The sequence below is a fragment of the Emydura macquarii genome, unplaced genomic scaffold, assembly GCF_026122565.2.
Source record: "Emydura macquarii macquarii isolate MOO-44397 ecotype Brisbane River unplaced genomic scaffold, CSIRO-AGI_Emac_v2 contig_2205, whole genome shotgun sequence".
NCBI classification, from domain to species: Eukaryota; Metazoa; Chordata; order Testudines; family Chelidae; genus Emydura; species Emydura macquarii.
The window spans coordinates 35,434,103-35,455,931 of NW_027132342.1; the positions used below are offsets into that span (position 1 = coordinate 35,434,103).

Here is a 21,829-nt window from a genome sequence, read left to right on the forward strand (position 1 = left end):
GTAAACCTTCCTTTTACCATTGGGCTGTGTCTTGTTGTGCCCCAAGGCCTGAAGATATCTATCAGTATATGACTGAATTTTTTCAGTGTCTAACTACAGAGATTGGCATCATATAAACTAATAAGATCTGAAAGGCTGCAATGAATATCTAACACTCGTTGGTAAACCTATGGTCTTATTCTTACTTTATATGTATGTGTGTGTAATATTTAGATGCAGTGTGTGGTCCCAGGTTCTAACAGCTTTTGCTACTCTTTCACTGTACCCAACTTTATTAAGCTGATGCTTACCATATATTTTGTTTAGCTACTAATTCTTTTTTCTTCTGTTACAGATATTTAATTAGCCAAGGAGCACATGTAGGAGCTGTTAATAGTGAAGGAGACACTCCATTAGATATTGCTGAGGAAGAGGCAATGGAAGAACTGCTTCAAAATGAAGTAAATAGACAAGGTAATGTTGAATGCGAAAGGCTAGTATTATCTTTGAAACCTAAATATACTTTATGGGAATGCACTTTTTAAAATAATGTTTAAAAGTTATCTTTAGTGATTTTTTTTAAAAGGAGAATTACAGAGAACCATGTATATTGCTAAACATTACCTAATAATGCAAGGCATTATTACAGCCCTGGCTGAGCTCCCCCTTGTGGATCCAATACTGGCTGTTGTATTATGGTTTGACAATACACAGTGAATGCCCAATGACCATGGACAAGAACTGTATTTAAAAGGTGTGAAGATGACTGGTTTCTTGTCCCACATGTTGCTGGTGGTAACCCTTCTGACAATATGTGGAAGTTAGAGATTGATGGAGAGAAAAATAGTGAAACACCTGTACATCCACTGGACTTTGGGCTATAGGATAGCTTTTTGGAAGGACAGATAATGACGATTGATTTGATTTAGAAACTATTATATATGCCGTTTCCTGAACTATCATAAGGACTTTGATAGTAGCAATTAAGCTAGTATCATCGTTCCCTACCATGCATATTCACTAGTTCCTGGCAGCAGTAACAGACATGGTAGCTATGGTATGCCTCAGATAATCCAATGGCAGGATGCCCTTATGTGTAAACTTGCATTTCTGTTGGAGGGATATCTCTTCATCCCACATGCCTTAGCTTCTGATGGCTCCAGCTGAGCAAGGAAACATAATACATACCTAATTTTTAAAAAAATTAAAAAGAAATGTAGGGCTGGAAGGTACCTCTCTAGAGGACATCTAGTCCCATTCTGTGTTCCACCATGTATGGAGGCAGGACTAAGTATACCTTGTATATTCCTCATTAAATCATAGAATAAAACCATCCTCCCTTGTCACTAACATAACCCCCAGTTTTAGCTGATAAATCACCCCTCAACTAGCTCTTATATGGTGGGACAAGGCTCTTTGTGCGTGAATTCATCAAGTTCAGTTCTTGAAGACCCATGCTAGTAGTAGCAAAGCTGATGGCATGGCTCTGTCATGTTATAGTTAACAACTTTTAAACATCTCTTTTAGTTGGAGACCAAGAACAATAATTCTTCTAGTTCTTGTATATTAAACAGAATATAAGAAATATTACTAATTTCTGGTGTGGTCAGTGCCTTTGAATATTATGTTGTAATTATTCACTCCTGCCCTGTTTTTCATATTTTTTCATACACAATTAAGGGGCATTTGAGCATGTGTTTTTGGGATTCCTGATTGACACTTTTCTGATTGCAATTTCACTTTCTTTAGAATTTGAACTTGTATTTAAAAAAAAACAAAACAGTCCCTCCCCCAAGTTTCTAATCTTCATGATGGCAAAGAAACTTTTAGATGTGAACTGTTATACTGGTGTCTTACTGAGTCAGCAAATATAGAAAGAAATGATGAGCCTAATTTTTTAAAATTGTGTGTCCAGTTGTGTACCTCACCTGCGTATAAAGTTATAATTGCACATGAAATAACGAGTTAGGTGAAACCAGGTTTGTTCATACAGTCTCTGTAATTACACACACACACACACACACACACACACACACACACACACACACACACACACACACACACACACACACGTACTTTTCATAATCAGATCCAGTAACTCAGCTGTGAATTTCCCCTTTTATCTCCGTGCAGGATTAACTCTGAAGCATTATGATAACAATTACAACTTCAATTAGACTGCTGTGTAGACGCTAGCTAAAATATACAGCTACTCTGGGTTTCTTGCTGGAGCTTGAGTAGAATTTCACCTTTATCACCAGCTTTTGGTCCTGTACGTAGAATCATAGAGTTGGAAGGGAACTCAGGAGGTCATCTAGTCCAACCCCCTGCTCAAAGCAGGACTAACCTCAGCTAAATAATCCCAGCCAGGGTTTTGTCAAGCCACAGTTTAAAAACCTCTAAAGATGGAGATTCCACCACCTCCCCAGGTAACCCATTCCAGTGCTTCACCACCCTCCTAGTGAAAAACTTTTTCCTAATGTCCAACCTAGACCTCCCCCACTGCAACTTGAGACCACTGTTCCTAGTTCTCTCACCTGCCACCACTGAGAACAGCCTAGCTCCATCCTCCCTGGAAACCCCTTTCAGGTAGTTAAAGGCTGCTATCAAATCCCCCGCCCCATTCTTCTCTTCTGCAGACAAAACAAGCCTAGTTCCCTCAGCCTCTCCTCATAAGTCTTGTGCTCCAGCCCCGTAATAATTTTTGTTGTCCTCTGCTGGACTCTCTCCAATTTATCCACATCCTTTTTGTAGTGGGGGGCCCAAAACTGTACACACTAATCCAAATGTGGCCTCACCAATGCCGAATAGAGGGGAATAATTACTTCCTGCGATCTGCTGGCAATGCTCCTATTAATGCAGCCCAATATGCTATTAGCCTTCTTGGCAACCAGGGCACACTGCTGACTCATATCCAGCTTCTTATCCACTGTTAACCCCAGGTGCTTTTTTGCAGAACTGCTGCCTAGCTCGTCGGTCCCCAGTCTGTAGCTGTGCATGGGATTCTTCTGTCCTAAGTGGAGGACTCTGCACTTGTCCTTGTTGAACTCATTAGATTTCTTTTGGCCCAATCCTCCAGTTTGTTTAGGTCACTCTGTATCCTATCCCTATCTTCCAAGGTATCTACCACTCCCCCCAGCTTAGTGTCATCTGCAAACTTGCTGAGGGTGCAATCTACCCCATCCTCCAGATCATTAATGAAGATGTTGAACAAAACTGGCCCCAGGACCGACCCCTGGGGCACTCCGCTTGTGACCGGCTGCCAGCTAGACATGGAGCCATTGATCACTACTCGTTGAGCCCTATGCTCTAGCCAGTTCTCGATCCATTTTATAGTCCATTCATCCAACCCATACTACTTTAATTTACTGATAAGAATACTGTGAGAGACTGTATCAAAAGCTTCGCTAAAGTCACGGTATATCATGTCCACCACTTTCCCCACATCCACAGAGCCAGTCACCTCTTCATAGAAAGCAATCAGGTTGGTCAGGCATGACTTTCCCTTGGTGAATCCATGTTGACTGTTCCTGATCACCTTCCTCTCTTCCAAGTTCCTTAAAATGGATTCCTTGAGGATCTGCTCCATGATACAGCAATATAAATAATACAGCAATATATATAGCACCAAACAAGTTTTGATAACTAAACTTGGTTTAGTTTTTTTTGGTACACTCAATATTGTAATATATTAGTGGTAGTAACCTGGTTGTGTGTAAATTCAGCCAATTTATTATGGCAAGTACCAGGACAAAACTGTGATTGCCAGCAGTTCTGTCTTATCCTTGCTTCAGCATAATCCTTAGCCATTCATAGCTACTGAACTATGTGTTGCAGAATGATTCATTCTGAAATAGATCCATCCTGGCTTGCTGAATCTAAGAATGTAGTCTAGGGAAAAAATGCAGTTAAAACTTTGTTCTGTGCAGTATGCCTCTCTGGAGCATGAGCATTAAGCACAAACTATTTTTAACTATTTTAACTATTTTTACTTTTCAACTCAGCTTTGTAGTTGACATTTAATCCTTCATTCATTACACTTAAATTTTGGAGATTGCTTATTAAAAATCAGATAAATATCCTTTTCTCTGTCCCTGGTACTAGCTGGCAAGGTACTTTTGATTAGTGGCAAAAGGATGTTCGCTGGGAAATGCCAATCCACATGCATTCTGATATTTTGAGCACTATGATGTAAGCATAAACATGCTACAAAAATATTTTTCAAGTCTGTAAAACTTTGGGGGTAAAGTTGTATTAGTGTTTATTAAAAGCAAGAGGCTAGTATCAGAAATAAATCATGTACGGGCTGTGCAAGATTTCTCAACAAGCTCTATTACACTTACTCTAAAGTTCTTACAATGCCAGTAGAATTGATTTTTGTGATGCTCAACAGTGACTAGATGAAGGGTTCTCAAATCTTTGCATTGCATGGACCACATCTTATTAGGGAGAAACCCCCATGTCCATTAATGGTTATTTGAATTTTCCCCTTTTTATTTGCAATCATGTGAACTACCTCCTGTACCTTTTTGCAAATACATACAATCCGTATGGCTAGAACAACAGTTGTTTACATGAAACAGTAATTTCAGGAAAGTGTTTGAGTTTTTAACTGTCTTTTATATAAGTATTTTTGTCTTGTTTGGAAAAAGTTAATCAAAATGACTCCTTTTCCTTTTTATTTGCTCTCTCTTGCCCCAGCCCTTTCCTCTCTTATTCTTCTCTCTCTCTTGCTTATGCTTTTCTTTGTTCTGCTCTTTTTTCTTCCTTTGCTATCTGGACTTCATATTCCCTTCTCTCCTGGACTCTTTTCTAATGTAAATCAGGAGTAACTCCATCATAGTCAATAGAATTGTACTGTGTAAAACTGGTTTAAGCAGAGATTCAGGCTGTATAAGGCTAATTGCAGTGATAAACAGTATTAAAAGTTCTGTTTTGGACCAGCAAAATTAGTCAAATTGTTTAAACTTCTGTTTCTGCTGGACTGGGGAGTCATGAGTTAAATAACCAAGAAAAGCTTTAAAAATCAAACATATGGAATAGTAAATTTTTTGAAGAAACCCGCAGGAAAGTTCTCTCTCTGAGGGCTTGATTCTGGTGAGGTGATGGGGTTTTCATTTACATAAGAGCTGACCTGGAGTTCACTGTATTGCCCACAATGTGTTTCCAGTTTCTACTATTAGGGTTAAACCAGAACCTCAGAAATAAATCCAACTCTAGAGTGACATGTTTGTGTTTTAAATCTGAGCTGCCTCTTAGCTCTCACTCCAGCTGTCGGCTTTTGGCCTTGCCACACTCCTATGCTTCCTCCCTCATCTGAGATCCTAGGGCCCTTCCTCCTCCTGTATCTCTCTATTTAAATAATTGCTTTTCTTGTGCTATCAGCTGGTGGTGATCCCTGCCTTGCATATCTGGAAGCCTAGCTGAGGGTCGCATAGAGCAGGAAGTGCTAAGCACAGAACAAAGACCACTGTGACTGATACAACCATATCAGTCATGTGCACGCTGGGACAGATGTTGCCCAGTGTATCCTTCCACTGGCAAGGTCACAATAAAAATGTCCCCTAAGGGTAACCTAGAAGAGCACCAATCCTAATCTGGGGCTGGGTATTGTTCTTGCTTGACTAACCAATAGAAGAAAGTGGGAGTCCTGAGTCTGGCCAGGGAGAAGAAGGAAGAGCACTGCTATTCACTTTTGTGTTCATATTGCAGCCAGCATTTGGCTTCACACTGCAGCTGCTCCCAGCTATCTGAGAACAGGTATGGCCAGAGTCAGCCAAAGGAATGATAGGAGGAAAAGGATTTGACCAAGGAACAGTTGTGTGGTATGACGTTATGGTTCTCTTTCTCTTCCTTTCCTCCTGCCCAAAATCCATGTAGCAGTAGTGCTTAGTGCTCTGAAAAAGGAGGGGAAATCTATCATCACCCATGCCTCTGCCCTGCAAGTAATTCTGCTGCAGCCCCCAAATCAATGCTTTCCCACCAGTCCCCCATCAGTTTTGCACCCACATCTGTTCTGCTCCTTAGTTTGCCTCCCGGGTGCACCTCTGCTCTTCCTCCAGCTCTGAGGTTGAGGAAGAAGATTCCGATGAAGACCTTGCCTCAGTCTCTCAAGTGTCAGTTCAGGGTTCTCCCCTGCATTCCTACAGAGGCCCCTTCCAAGAAGCCTCCCCTGAAACTACAACTGCACGCGACCCACGATTGCTACCAACATCGTGCTGGAATGAGCACCCTTGGATGTCTCCTATCATACCCTGTTCACCTCCACCATGGCCGTACTGGGACCCTTGAGTAGCTTACCGCCAACAATTTTCCAGGGCATTAAGTACCACCCACCATAGAGAGGGGCAACATGCATCACCTACTCCTTCCAGGAGACCTGATTTTCCAGAGGAATCCTTTGCGAAACAGAAGGCTAGAGCCAATAAAGAGTTTTGTCCTACAGCGACTGTTTCCATTTCATCTCCGGATGAAATAGTCAAGCCTCTTCCTCCATCCCTGGAGGATGATTTTAAGCACTTCCAGGACCTAGTCAAGAGATTCGTACAGATTCCCCTTGAGGAAGTGAAAAAGCCTCAATGTAAGCTGCTCAATATCCTCCACTCATCCTCATCAGCCCACATAGCCTTGCCTGTTAATGAGGTGCTTTAGGACTCACTGAAGGTCTTTGGGCATACCCCAGCTTCTATTCAAAAGAGCAGGTAAATATTACATCCAGGAAAAGGACTCAGATTTTTTATTTTCCCATCCTTCACGTAACTCCTTGGTAGTTCATGCAGTGAATGGACATGGAGGAGAGCATCATACTGAAAACCATGCCTCATAACAAACACTACAAGTGTCTGGACCTACTGGGGAGGAAATCTTATTCCTTGTCCTCCTTACAGTTTAGAATCACCAATTATCAGGTATTAATGGCAAAGTATGACCACATGAATTTATGCCAAGCTGAACTTTTGTAGATCGCCTACTGAGCGCACAGCGAGTAGTTCCAGGCAATTATTGTGGAAGGACAACTACTTGCCAGGACAGCTCTACAAGCCTCCCTTGATGCCGCTGATTCTACTGCCTAGTCGATCACTATGGCAGGGGTAATGAGGAGAGCTTCTTAGCTCCAACTATCTGGATTCCCAAAAGAGGTCTAGAACAGGGTTCCCAAACTGTGGTATGTATACCCCTGGGGTTATGCGAGACATCTCTGGGGCTTTGTGGGAGAAATTCTGTAATGGTGGATGTTGTTTGTTTTATTTATTGCATTTGCATAATAGTTTACTCGAAGCTTTAAAACTCTGGAAATTTATTATATAAAATATGGTAATTTAATTTACTTCAGGCTGTACTTCAGCGAGAACACAGATACGTGGAGACCATGGCATACAAAGCCCTCACCTCCAATCACTGTAAAGTGTAGGTTGAGTTGACCAGCAACTGTCCGATCTAACTGAGCTCAGAACTTAGGAGGGTTTTTTGGTTGTATATGTCGCACTATCAATATATTTCAAATATGGACAGGTGGCTAATGACAGGTAGTGTTAAGAAGAACATACCAAGTATCAGTGATGAGAGGGGGCAACTGATAGGTCTGGAAGGGGTACACGATAAGAAATGTTTAGGAACCTCTGCAATAGAGGTCCTGCCCTTTGATGGGTTTAAGTTCACAGATAGCATGGATGAGTTTCTGCGAACATTGAAGGACTCTAGAGTTACCTCTCATTCTCTTGGTATTTACACACCCACCTGCAAGAGATTCCACCCTGTCCCAATTCCCTACCTCCCAGAAGTCCTATGAGCCACACCAAAAGAAGCAGAGATTTCAGAGAAGAAACTGTCCACTTCTCAGCTTCCTGCCTCACACCTGTCTGCCTGCCAGCCGCAATTTTCACTGGTTGGTCATGGGCTTGAACTACCATCCTCATCCTCTTCAGCTATACTGATTCACCAGGCTTCCTTCCTTCAGCAAACGCCTTCACCTCTTCAGGCGTGCCTGGGAGTCAATCACCACGGACAAGTGGGTTTTGGAGATCATCTCCATGGGATACACCATCCACTTCACTTTCACCATTGAACTTTCCTTCCTTGTCCCTCTTCAGGGATCCCTCCTGCGAGAGCTTGCTTCATCAAGAAATAGCTACTCTCTTATTCTTGGGAGATATCAAACCAATCCATATACAACACAGAGGGAAGGGGTTTTATTCAAGGTACTTCCTGACACAAAAAAAGGTTGGAGACTACTCAACACCTATGTGAAGGCACAAATTCAAAATGGTGACACTTGCAGTGATAATTCCGTCTTTAGAGCAAGGAGATTGATTTTTCAGCCCTCGACCTTCAAGATGCATATTTCCACATCACTATCTACCCATCCCACAAGTGATTCCTACATTTCACTGTTAGCCAGGACCACTGTCAGTATTGGGGACCCCCTTCGGTCTGTCATCTCTCTGAGGGTCTTTGCAAAAGTCATATCAGTAGCAGCAGCACAGCTCCATAGGAAAGGTATTTTAGTATACCCTTACTAGATGATTGGTAATTGAAAGGCACCCCACCCCCCTCCACCCCCGGGGAACTGAATGTCAGGCAACTTCTGAGGCTATAAATCTCTTCTTCAAATTGGGCCTGCAATTGAACAGACAAAAATTCACCTTGACCCCTGTACAAAACTTGGAATGCATAGGGGCACACTTTGATTCGGTAACAGCACACAAAATTCAGCTCAGTCTCCAAACCATGGACAGAAACTCTGTTCAATTACTGGGACATATGGCAGCCACAACTTTTGTTACAGAACATGTGAGGCTTTGAATACACTGCCTTCAAAGATGGCTCAGTACTATTTATTCACCAAGCAGACAGTTTAAATACCCTTCTTTCCATACCTTTCTCTTTAAAACAATCCTGCAACAGGTGGAAAGGCCATCATAATGTATGCACAGGAGTACCATTTGCACGACATCCTCCAGTGGCTGTCATAACGATGGATGCCTCTCTGCTATGGTGGGGAGTGCATCTAGACACTTACATGACCCAGGGCAAGTGGATATTGCAAGAGGAGATGTTACACATGAACCTGCTGGAACTCAGAGCAGTCAGATGTGCCTGGCTCCGGTTCCTGCCACTAATCAGGGGCAAACACATAAAGATCATGGCAGACAATATATCACATGTGTTTTACATCAATTGCCAAGGAGAAGCAAGATTCCCCTCCCTCTGCCATGAGGCTGTCAAACTTTGGAATGGGTGCATATGCAACCGGATCACCATCACCGCTTGTTTCCTGGGGTTCAGAATGTGATCGCGGATGCACTCAGCAGATACTAGTTCCAAGATCACAAGAGGGAAATAGACTCTGGTATATTACACTATATATTCTGTCCCTGGGGCACCCCTCAGATAGCCTTGTTCACCGCAGAATGAAACAGAAAAATGCAGCCACTTCTGCTCAAAGAATGGACTGGGTCATCAATCCCTGGGGGATGCTTTTCACCTTCAGAGGTTGTCAAGTTGCCTGTACGCATTCCTGCTGGACTCCTCTAATAGCCAAAGTTATGCTCAAAATAAAGAGAGACACAGGCAGAATCCTAATAGTTCCAACCTGGCCTAGCAAATGTGGTTTCCTTACTTGATACAGCTGGCTGTTTGCTTTCCAGTTATTCTTCTAACCAACCGCTCCCCATTTCTTCTCTCAGGAAGGCGGAAAGATTCTTCATCTCAATCTTATGGTGCTTTGTATCAACAAATGGTTGAGCAATGGCTCATGGAATTAGAGACAGCCTGCTCAGAGAACATAAAAAGAGTGCTGTTACATGGCAGGAAAAAAGCTACTCACTATATGTATTCTCAAAAATGGACGTGGTTTGCCAGTTGGTGTGACTGCAGATAGGTTTTACTGATGACTGCATCACTTCTGGATATACTGGACTACACTCTAACTCTGAAAACCACGGGACCATCAAAGAGCTCCATAAGAGTCCACCTGGCAGCCATCACAGCTTTCCACCCCCCAATAGAGGGCTCTTCCGTCTTTGCCCACCTGACCATAGCAAGATTCCCCAGAGGGCTGGAAACCTCAATCCTCCAGTCCAATGTCCAAGTATGGGACCTCAGTCTGCTCCTTAAATGCCTCACAAGATCATCCTTTGAACCTCTGGCTACCGCTCACTGCTCCATGTGTCAATGAAGACTGCATTCCTCATAGCCATCTCATATCAGCATGATAGGTTGAGGCAGTAGGGCTCTGATGGCATACATCTGCTTCAGTGCTTTTTAAGGACAAGGTCACACTGCAGCATCACCCCAAATTCTTATTTAAGGTTTCTTCTGAGTTCTGTATCAATCAACCGATTCACCTACATGTCTACCACCAAAAAACATATCTAAATTGCTAGCAGGCATTGCTGCTAATCCTTGATGTCAGGAAAGGCCTGGCCTTCTATCTAGTATCTGAGGCAGTCTGATTTGCTGGGGAACTCTCAATGTAGGCAGGGAACTGTTCTGTCTAGAAAACCCCATTCAAGAGCGGGAAGAGACATAGAAACAGAATCGTAGACTGGAAGAGACCTTAAGAGGTCATCGTGTACAGTCCCCTGCACTTATGGCAGGACTAAGTATTCTCTGCCTGGTTCTCCGCTGAAGGGAAGAGACAGCTGAGGAACTAGAAACCTAAAAGCAGGTACCCTTGCTGGACCATGGTGGGAGAATATGAGTGCAGTTGCCCTAAACTGAGACTATGACATTCTCATATAAAGAAGCTTTTACTGACCAGGACCAAATCTTGCCTATTCCTTTTGGGCAGGAGTAACTTTGAGGGGAAACACATCCACATTTTGTTAGAGAGAAGAAATGTCAGCATGATTCTTTTTTTGTAACTACAGCTTGAAGCTGCTTGTGAGTGTTGAAATGTTAGAGTAAGTGTTGGTGGGCAGAGGCCAGGTGAGATAAGTGGTCAAAGGTTCCTGATTACCACCTCAGTTATGCAGAATAAAAAGAATGAGATCATCTCTGTTTAACGGAAGGTATATAGTTGTATTTCAATGTACATAATTGAAGTGTGTGTATGTATTCTGTTAAATGCAGTGTTTGACTCGACTTTGTTAATATACCTACAAATGCATACTACTATTCCGTTTATATATAGAAACATAAAGTAAAAATTGGGTTGTTTTTTTGATATTCTGCCTATAAAACATGGCTTTATGTTGCCTAGAGTGTGCTGAAACAGTGATCCAGCATTTAACTTTTTTTTGTTTTCATAAAATACTGAGTAGCATAATTTATATCCACTTAAGAACAACTCTATAAAACTTCTTGCTGAACAAACATAACTTATGAATCTGTCCTTTGTGTTAACAGTTTTTTAATTGTTAGCCTACCTGAGGTAAAGTTTACAAGCATTTGCAAATGAATAGTCAAATATTGAGATGTGAGGCACCACATCGCCATCTATGGGCCATTTGGAGAAAGTACTTTGCATGATTGAGAAGCAGTGGTTTGTTTTTGTTTGTTTTTTTCAAAACCCTCCCCTGCACTCTTAATATTGAGCAAAGAGGAAACTCCATTTAAATAATATAAAACATGTTTATATTCTAATTTCTGCTCATATACTGGGGGTAATAATTTGAGGTGTCTCTGAGTATATCTTCTTCCTGTTCTATGACATGAAAAGTTCATCTCACATTTTGGTGCCAATTGTAACAAGATGTTTTATTTAAATTGGCACATCATTTTCTGAATCACACCCTTTCCTTGTGTTGTTTGACTGTGGAAATTTGATTGTGGAAAGTTACTCTGTCCTGTTTGTGACACTTATATCATAAAGAATGTAAGCTTACAGTCTTCAGTACTTTGTAGCCAGAACTCACATGTGAGATACAGAAGCTTGGTAGGTGTACCAACAAAGGTCTAAAATTCTTATCTTAGTCAGCAAAAACAGGTGTCAGTTCATGTTTAATCTGAAGAATTCTTTGATCTCCATGTGTATAAGACTAACCTTGAGCAGTGCAAATACAGGCCTTTGTGGGGAGTTTTTTCTTTTTCTAAATTGTGAAGTTCCTCCCTTGCAATCATTGGAAGCTTTCTGTTTTTGTTGATGGAAAGAGGTCTTGGGCACCAGTCTAGCGAACATGATTAACTTTACACACAGGTGAACTCACTGGGACTACTCAGGTACAAAAAGTTTATTGTGTGCAAAAGTGTTTGCAGGATCAGGACTCTGGCATGTAGTTTATAAAAGGGGTCAGTGTGCAATGAATATGAAACTTAACACTATTACAAACATTGTACTTATCACAAGTAAAGAAAGTGAAATGTAAATAGAAGCTTATTTAGGCAAGTCATTTCCACATACAAGGATAAATTATTTGTATATGTATTCTTATATGTAAACGTAAAGTAAAATTCACCAGATATTAGCACTGATCTTTTAAGTTTTTAAAAATAATTCCTAGTACCATAATGAGGAATCAGGCAGATATCATAAACTGCCCACCATATGTAATATTAAAAGAATTACATCTGTTGCTGCCAAAAGAATATCAACAATCAAATGGTCAGGAATAAAATAACAAAGGTGGAAAAACTAGCACATTGTTTAAGAGTTAAACAACAAATATATGCATTGTATCATACCCTGAAGGCAGGGTGAATAAAAATTAATGATTTTTAAAAATTGGATTTTTTTATTGAAATCAATTTTATTTGAATTAAATACATTTCTTTTAAAAATGTGTACAAAATTAAATTTGAAATTTAAAAGTTGTTCAATCCTAAATTTACTGTAATCCTTTTAAATAATTTAAATAAATAAAATGTGCTTCAACAGTGAACACTCATATTTTAATGAGGGTGCTGCTTTTTTAATTGTATTTAGAACCACTGGGAAAATATTTTTGACTTTTGAAGTCAACTCAAGCTTCATAAATGTTACTTTCATAAATGTACTACATTAAGTCTCTATTTTCAGTCTTTACAATGGAGATATTTACATTTTCCCAAATGTCATTATATTCAGCATCTGTTTTGCAGAGAGGCTTTTTTCTTAACTGCTTTTGGTCAGTTTCCCAAACAGTGGGTCCTGACCTCCAGTGGGTCGTGGGAATATTCCAAACGGATAGTCATATCCAGTGCTGGATTAACACATCATTTGGCCCTGGCCGAGGCAAACATACACATCTGGCCCGATGCAGAGGGGGGAGGCATGGACCAGGGGCGGGGTGTGCAGTTTGGGGAGTGAACCTGCAGAAGTGATCCTGTCCCACAGGCCTAGTCATGTCCATGTTCACGTGACTATAAATCTGTACAGAGATTACATTTTACTAGTCTAATAATTATAAGGCAAGAACAGGAAGCTCAAATCAGTAATATAATAATAATGTGCCTCTCCTCCAGATTGCCAAGCACTTTACAAATAGACTATTACAAACTACAAATTCTTTCAGTCTGTTTGACTTTCTTTCAAACTTTAATAGTGATCACTCAAAAAAGGCAGACAATTTTATGAACTCTTGCATATATATTTAATGGTTTAGTGAAGAGAGAATTCTGTGAAAGTGTCTCTCTTGCAGTTATTTTAAATCTGTATATAATGGTTACATAAACCTATCACTGTAGTATCTGAACCCCTCAGATATCTTTCTTCCTTTCAGTTATCCAGAATTTGAAGTAATAATTTGACGAACACAAATTGGCCTTCTCTGGGAGGAGGAGTAGTAAGACATGGGTGGGTCCGACTCTGCAGGGGTCCCTCTCATCTCCTTCTGAACTGAACAGAGATGCCTACTTTTTAAGGAGATCAGGACCTAAAGTTCATGTGACTGTTTCTCAGCCACATAGGCTCTAAGAGGCTTCACAGGCACTCTGAGTGGAAAGTGCCTTGGGGTAATTGGCCTGGTAGGAACTGGGTGCAGCAGCACACCTTCACAACCCCTATACACTAGTGACGCCATCACACTGTGCATTTTACAACTTAAACTCAGATATTTTGAATTTCTGCTGATTGGCTTTTTGGACCATTCTGCTACCCTTCTCCTCCATGATCACTTTGTTTCCAGATTCACCAACTCAGTCATTGTTTCTTCTCTTTTCTGAATCATCACCATCCTCCCCCCCCCCCCCACCTCTCCTCTTCTTCCCCCCGGCACACCCTTCAACTTTGGCATAAGTTGAAGTGCAATATTCAGAATTTTCCATTAAGCCCCCACCCCCACCTCTGATCCAGGTACTCTATGGAGTTTACCTGCTTAATGCACCCAGCTGGGAGACCCTGCCCCTGCCCCACCCAGATATTGAAATTTATCAAGATATGGCTGGAGGAAGACAAAATGAGAAATATACCAAATGGGTTGAGGAGGCAAGAACAATAGCAAGAAAGATGAGGTGCTGTCCTGGAAAAAAAGATTAGGATAACTCTTCAGTGAAAGATGCTGTGAAGACAAAGGGAGGAAACTTGAATGAAAACAATAGACAGACATAAATGTGGAAAGCAGAGGCAAACAAATGGCTTAACTTTAAAAAAAAAAAAAAAAAAAAAAAACGGCAAGAAGAGTTAGGCAGTGAGCAAAGAACCTGTAGAGAGCAAGGAGCTGTGCAAGGATTACACCTCACCTTTGGGGTGGGAAAGAGGGTAGCTGACCAACTTCTCTTCCTGAGGGCCAGTGGGGGACAGAAGTGAATATGGGGAGTCTTTTCATCGGGGATGAGGAATGAGAGGAAAAGCTCAGTGTTCACCAAGTGCTACCTAGCTAAAGCTGCTGCTGAGGGTGGAAGAGAATCAGAAGATTTTGACAGGGTTTGGGCAGGATGGATAAAAATCAATAATTTAAAAATAAATCAATGAATTTTTTTTCATTTAAATTTGTTTATTTAAATACAGGCTTATTTTTTAAAAAATCTTTACATTATACTTGAAATTGGCAAGGTATGTTAAGACCGAAACTTATTTATAATCTACTTTTGTGTATTTAATTTAAATGATTTTACTAATGTTAAGCAGTAGACGTTTTTTCTGTCACGTTTTAAAGGAAGTGCTGGAAGTCATTTGCTAAGTACTTGGAACCACCGTCTGTTGCCATGCTAGACCAGCTTTTTACAGCAGTAGCCTTTCTAGTAGACGTACTAGTTCTAAAATCTTGAAGGACATGGTAACCAGAAACAATCAGTTCAGTTCACTAACTACAGATGTTACTACTTCCTTTGTTTAATAAATCTGTTCCTTTTAAATGCAGAACAGGTTTTCTTTTTTCTTAACTATCCAGCACATTTAAGGTAGTTTTATTTAATAAAAAAGATTACAGTGCTGTTGTGCATTGGTAATTGAATTTAAATCATAAGTAAAAAAATTAATCTAGTAAAAAGTTAAACTGTATAATTGCTTAAATAAATGTGTACAGATGTAATGTATCTTCCCTGTTAGCAAAAGGAAGCACCATATTTAGTGTAAGGACTATATTTAGTTGCAAATCAGCATGTGTTAATGGTTCCCAACCAGTCAGAATCAGTCTTTCTTTAGGAAAATAATTAAAAAGTACAAATGCAAAACATGATTAAAATTGATGAGTTAAACCAATGTTTACTGCTTGCTGATTTAAGTCATTTTGACTTAAATCAGTCTGCCCTTGGTCTGGTGGTGAATATAGGATGTCCTTTACTTCCTTTTTCCCCCATTCCTTTCAGAAATTGAGGCATTCTAAATTTCCACCAAGGCTTCGCCAAGGAAGCTACTGTCTCTTGTATGTACATGTAGCTTGTAAATTTTAGCATCTTGGCTAAGTAGGTTTTCAGTATACCTTTTGAGTTACGTATCGTGCATTTGACCAGACTTTATATCCATCATCCTTTTATAAAGGATTAATAAATGATTGATGTTTTAGTTAATAGTTAATTGATTGTGTCCAAAAGTTCAATAGGCTGCTTATAACTGTCTATAATACCTTCTATTGATGTGTTTATAACCATCTATAACGCATATTATTTCTGTCCGCAACATCTATAATTTATTAACCCTTTATATATTATTTATATTAATAAATATACTCTTAAGTGTGAGCATAGATTCTTGTTTGAGACAAGTCTTTTTCAACCCAGTATCTCTTTCTACATGATCCTGCAATTAAGTTAAATCCTGATTTTCCATATTTGTTACCATGGAAATGTTAAATTTAGCATAATAACTTCACTGCAGGATAAAGGCAAAGATATGGTTGCTGAAATGCTTTTTGAAACACATTGTAGATTATCAGAGAAGGAGGTATGGAAAACTAATTTAATGTTACAGACAAGAAAACTGCAAGTTCTTCGAGTGCTTGCTCATGTCCATTCAGAATTAGGTGTGTGCATGCCGCATGCACCAGTGCTGGAAATTTTTCCTCTAATGGTATCCGTGGGACTGGCTCTAGCACCCTCTGCAGCAGTGTGCATACGCACTTGTATATAGGGCGCCACCGGCCCCCTTCTCTCTGTTCCTTCTTACCGCCCATGATGGTGCTGAAACACTTTCTTGCTCCTGCAAGCTACAGTATTCCTAATGGTTCTTTGTTTTATTTAGTATATATAGTTGTTGTTTCAGAGTTAGTAGTTGATAGTTAGTTGTTTACACAGGGTCAGGGTTAGTGCAAGAAGCCTATGCCATTGAGCAATCCACAGAAGAGCTGTTTGAAGTGCTTGCGGGAAGCTCACTTTCGCGAAAAGTGTAAGATCTGCAAAGGGTTTCGCCTTCAAACCAAGAAGGACTGGGACATTAGACTCAAGGCCCTTCTCATGGAATCAGCACTCAAACGAGTGTCGGGGCCGTGATAGGACTTGGCATCCAGTACAGCGGCATCGACCAGAAGTGCTCCCCCAGTGTCGGTGCCCACAGCACCAATCGACATCGCCGACGCCAAAGAAGAGAGAGGCGCATACTGAGAAAGAACCAAAGTTGGTTAAGAAGAGCTCAGGCACTGCTGTGAAAGCTGATTCAGCCTGAGAACGTCTCTGCCCATGAGGGCATTGAGCCCAACTCCAGTGCCACCTCCAAATCTGGGGAGTGGCAGAGGCCCACACCGTTTACGGGTCCCTTCTACACCTGAGGCATTCAAGGCAATGAAGGACCTGTTGGCTTTGCCAGTGCAGCTTACATCGCAGGAGGGTAGGGCAGGGCACTGAAGTTCAGAGACCCAGGCAAAGGACCAGTTGAAGGGAAAACCAGCGCTGGTTCCACCATAGCCTCTTCCTTCCATGCTGGTTTTACATCAGTCACCAGAGTCCCAGCACCGCTCCCCGGTACCGCATCAACATAGGTGGGGATCAAGTCTTCAGTCACTGGATGCCAGGCGCCAGTCACTGGAACATTGGTACCAGTCCAAAGAACACCGACGTGGATCTTCAGGACTCCGGCACTCTCCAAACCCCCGGGACTGCTTCGCGAGCCCCTGTGGAGAATCTCTGGAGCCCTGGCACTGCAAAAGTCCCTATAAGAAGCCTAAGGACAAGACACAGTCAAGGCATAAACAGTGCTCAGGTTCTTGACACCTCTCCTTGTTGCCAGAGCACACATGTTTGAGAATTGGCACGGAGAAGCACGTGGTGTCAGCACCCCCACGGTTGCCAGCAGTTAGCTCCCTGGACTTGGGAGAGGAAGTACTCACTCCCCCCCAAAGGACAAGCCCTCAAGCAGCCCATTGGGTTCCCCATGCTGCTGCAGATGGGAGGGTGGCAGCAAGGACAGTGGCTAGGTCCCTGGCCATTTTGGAATCCGTGGGGGTTCCCTCAGGCCATGATGCCATATGATCAGTTGTCCGCGAGTGCCTTGCTACTACAATTTTCTAAGGGCCTGGCCGCGGCACTGGAAGTAGATATTGGGTCGGACCGGAAAGACTCTTTTGAGTAGCCCGTCGGTTACCACACTGACCAGGGAGGAAAATCCAGCTCCCCCTCAGATTCCTGCCTCCTTATCATCTTTGCCAGATGAGGCTGTAGAGGGTCCCTCTCATGCCGCCCCTCTGGACGATTACAGGGCGCACTAAGACCTGTTGAAGCAGGTAGCGGCTAACCTGGGCCTCAAAATAGAGGAACTTTCTGAGCCAGTGGATGAACTCTTTGGTGTCCTGGCATGGACAGCATCTTCCAGAGTGACCCTCCCAGTGCACGATGGGGTGTTGAAGCTCATTTAAGTCTCTGTGGCAGACGCTAGCCTCCATGCCTCCCACATCTAAGCGGGTGGAGAAGAAATATTGTGTGCCTGACAAGGGGTTTGAATATTTATACATGCACCCCTCCCCAGGCTCACTAGTTGTGGCAGTAGCTAACGAGCATGACAGGCAGGGACAAATGAGTTCAACACCCAAGAATAAAGAGGTCAAGAAATTAGATTTATTTGGTGGCAAGGTGTACTCAACAGCGAATCTACAGCTGAGGGTGTCTAATCAGCAGGCGCTTTTGGGATGTAACCATTTTAATATCTGGCAATCACTGGAAAAGTTCGCTGGCTCCCTCCCGCAGTCTTCCAAGCAGGAATTATAAGTAGTCCTGGAAGAGGGGGAAAGTAGTGGCTAGAGCCTCCCTACAGGCAGCATTGGACGCAGTGAACTCGGTGGCACAGGCAATGGCTTCTGCGGTGTCGATGAGGAGAGCATCTTGGCTCCAATTGTCCGGTCTTTTGACGGAAGTCAGCAATCCATCCAGGATCTCCCGTTTAATGGTTCTGCCTGTCGGAGGCCTAGTACAATTTGAGTTGCTTGACCACTGTCCTACAGGCCTAGCATAGCTTCAGTTGCTTGCTTAGCTATTCTGACCCCGTAGCATGACATCTTTCAGTTGGCAGAGACTGAATAACAGTATAGATGTCTCAGTTTCTGCATAGCACAGCACATAACAAGACAAAATACAGATACCGTATGCTTGCAGTTGTACATAGATAACGGTGATGTGAACAAGAAGTTATCCTTGAACATCTGGGGTACACTGTTTTATTGCCAAGAGGCATACTTTTACTCCGCCCCTCCTATCACCAGATGTTGTTTTGACGATCCCAATTATTATGTTGAGAATGGAATGTAGTTAAGGGTGGAAACCCAATGTAGGTAATTAGCATATATGATGAGAGAAAGATAATTAGGTGAAGGTTGTTTATGGAAGGGTATAAGTAGTCACCATGTAGACAAAGGGGGGGCGCTCCATCGACACCTGACTCCGTGGGAGGTGTTGCCAGTTGGACCAGAGGCCACTGACTCGCTGGCGGGGCCCCTGAAGAAAGCCGTTCCTGTATACAGCCTTCTGAGTGACTGCTTAGCTCTCCAGGCTTAGTGAGTATGATATATTGTAGTTAATTTTAGGCTTTGTATCTAACTAGTATATTTATAGAAAACCTTGCACATTAAACCTTATTGATCTGCAAATCGGGCGTACCGTGTCTCACTGGTATTCACACTGATCACAAAGCATCCAGAACCAACACTGCCCTTTTCGCAGAACAGGCTGATGCCAGGTTGCATGGGCTGAAAGACTAAAGGGCCACTTTGAGATCATTGGGCCTCTACACCCATCTTCGTCCAGGAGGCACTTCAAGCCCTCTCAACAGCAGCACTTTGGGCGTCAGACCCAGACGGAGCCCTGCAGGAGGAGGCACAAGAACTATAAACACCATCAGGGCAATTTGCCAGCCTCTGCCTCGAGATCAGGGCTGAGCCACCATCCTTTGGGGGGAAAGTGAGGCTTTTGAAGATGCACCCGAGAGCGATCTACCAGACTTTATTCAGGATTCAAATTCCCGATTATTTTCTTCCCGCCTAGCATCTTTCCTCCCGGCTTGGAGGGCCATAACAACAGACTGCTGGGTTCTAAGCACAGTGGCTATTGACTATACCTCCAGTTTCTTCCCACCCTCCCCCCCGTCCTCCTTCAGGGACCCCTTTCATGAGCAACTCCTCGTGCAGGAGGTGCAGGTCCTACTGTGTGTGGGCGTGGTGGAAGAGGTCCCTCAATGCTTGGGGTTTCTATTCCCACTACTTTCTCATCCCAAAAGCCAAAGGAGCAATCTCTGCCTTTCACCCTCTGATCTAAGGCAAGTCGGTTTTCTCCCACAGGATGGTGTGCAGATTCCTCAAGGGCCTGGAGAGACTTTTTCTGCTGATACGAGACCCGGTCTCTCAGTGGGATATAAACCTCGTCTTCTCAAGACTTATGGCACTGCCATTTGAGCCATTGCCTTTTTCCTCCCTCACGCATCTGCCCTGGAAGGTGACATTCCTGGTGGCGATCACCTTGACACAGAGAGTCTCTGAGTTAAAATTCCTGACCTCAGAGCAGCCATACACGGTTTTCTTCAAGACAAGGTGCAGCTTCATCCTCACCCAGCTTTTCTGCCGAAGGTCGTTTCCCATTTCCATGTTAACCAGGACATATTCCTGCCAGTGTTCCATCCAAAGTCCCAAAAATCCAATGAGGAGAGGCATCTCCACTCTCTTGATGTGAGGAGAGCATTGGCTTTCTATATCAACAAGACCAAACCCTTCTGCCACTCGATGCAACTTTGTTGCAATCGCTGACCAGATGAAGGGACATCTGGTGTTGTCCCAGCGGATCTCGTCCTGGATTACAGCCTGTATTCGGACCCACTATGAGCAAGCGGGGGCCAACTTCCTGGCTATCCTGTCTGCCCACTCCACAAGGGCGCAGGCATCTTTAGCGGCCTTTATGGTGCGTGTACCCATTCAGAACACATGTAGAGCCACTATGTGGTCCTCAGTACATACGTTTATGTCCAATTATACCATCACGCAGCAAGCATGAGATGACGCTGGGTTTGGCTGGGTTTCATCATGTCTATGAACTCCTCCCCGCCACCGGAGGCACTGCTGGTAAGTCACCTAATTCTGAATGGACATGAGCAAGCACTCAGAGAAGAAAGAACTGTTACTTACCTTGTAACTGTTGTTCTTCAAGATGTGTTGTTAATGTCCATTCCACAACCCACCCTCTTTCCCCTCTGTCAGAGTTTCAGCAAGAAGGAATTGAGAGGGAGGGGTGCCGGCAGCACCCTATATATGCGCACCGCTGCAGAGGGCACTGGAGCTGGCCCTATGGATACCACTAGGGGAAAAATTTTCAGCACCAGTGTATGTGGCGTGCACACACCTAATTCTGAATGGACATGAGCAACACATCTCGAAGAACAACAGTTACAAAATAAGTAGCTGTTCTTTGCCATATACTATCATAAAACAAATTACTGTGTTGTCTACTTGTGGACATTAAAAACCACATGGTGATTTTTGCAAAAACAGATATTTAATTTTGGCGTCCTAGCCAAATTATTTTTTGGGTAATTACGTTCAATCTATCTAAATCTCTATGCAATTTAGATATAGACATAGTATTCTTTTTCTGTTTTTTCTTTGTTGTATGCTGTTTAGTGCTGAGAACTGCATTTTTGATGGAAATCATTATAGTATTATCTCACAAAAAGCGTTAATGTTAACATTGCTCAAACATACAGTATTTATTCATCACTGACATTTAAAATGCTGGGAAATAATAACTTAAAGCAAAATTTACATCCAACATAATACTGATCTCCAGTCAATAGCCCACTTCCGTCTTGACAGTTCAACAATAGCAGTGTACTAATATTCTCAGATACTCATGTTCAGTTTGACAAGCCTGTTGCTCTCATTACGCAACATTAACTCTGACTTTCTAATGCTACATTTATTAATAAAACTTGGTGAGAATTTTCAGATTAAAATCACAATTTTAGCATTTCCAAATACCATATGCCAGACAGAAATAACATGAAGTTATCATATACTATGTACCCAGATTTTTCTGTCTGGATATTAAGAACACCTCCTGACTCTGTCAGCCCCTCATTCAGTTTCTG

The 21,829-nt window shown here is 42.3% G+C and overlaps 1 protein-coding gene across 1 annotated transcript in view; it reads left to right on the forward strand.

The window, feature by feature from the left end:
- PPP1R12A (protein phosphatase 1 regulatory subunit 12A) overlaps window positions 1-21,829 on the forward strand; it is a 204,056-nt gene that overhangs the window by 95,434 nt on the left and 86,793 nt on the right. Inside the window, exon 3 of the mRNA XM_067559898.1 lies at window positions 335-453. Within this exon, the coding sequence (XP_067415999.1) occupies window positions 335-453 (119 nt within the window). The remainder of the gene's footprint in view (window positions 1-334; window positions 454-21,829) is intronic.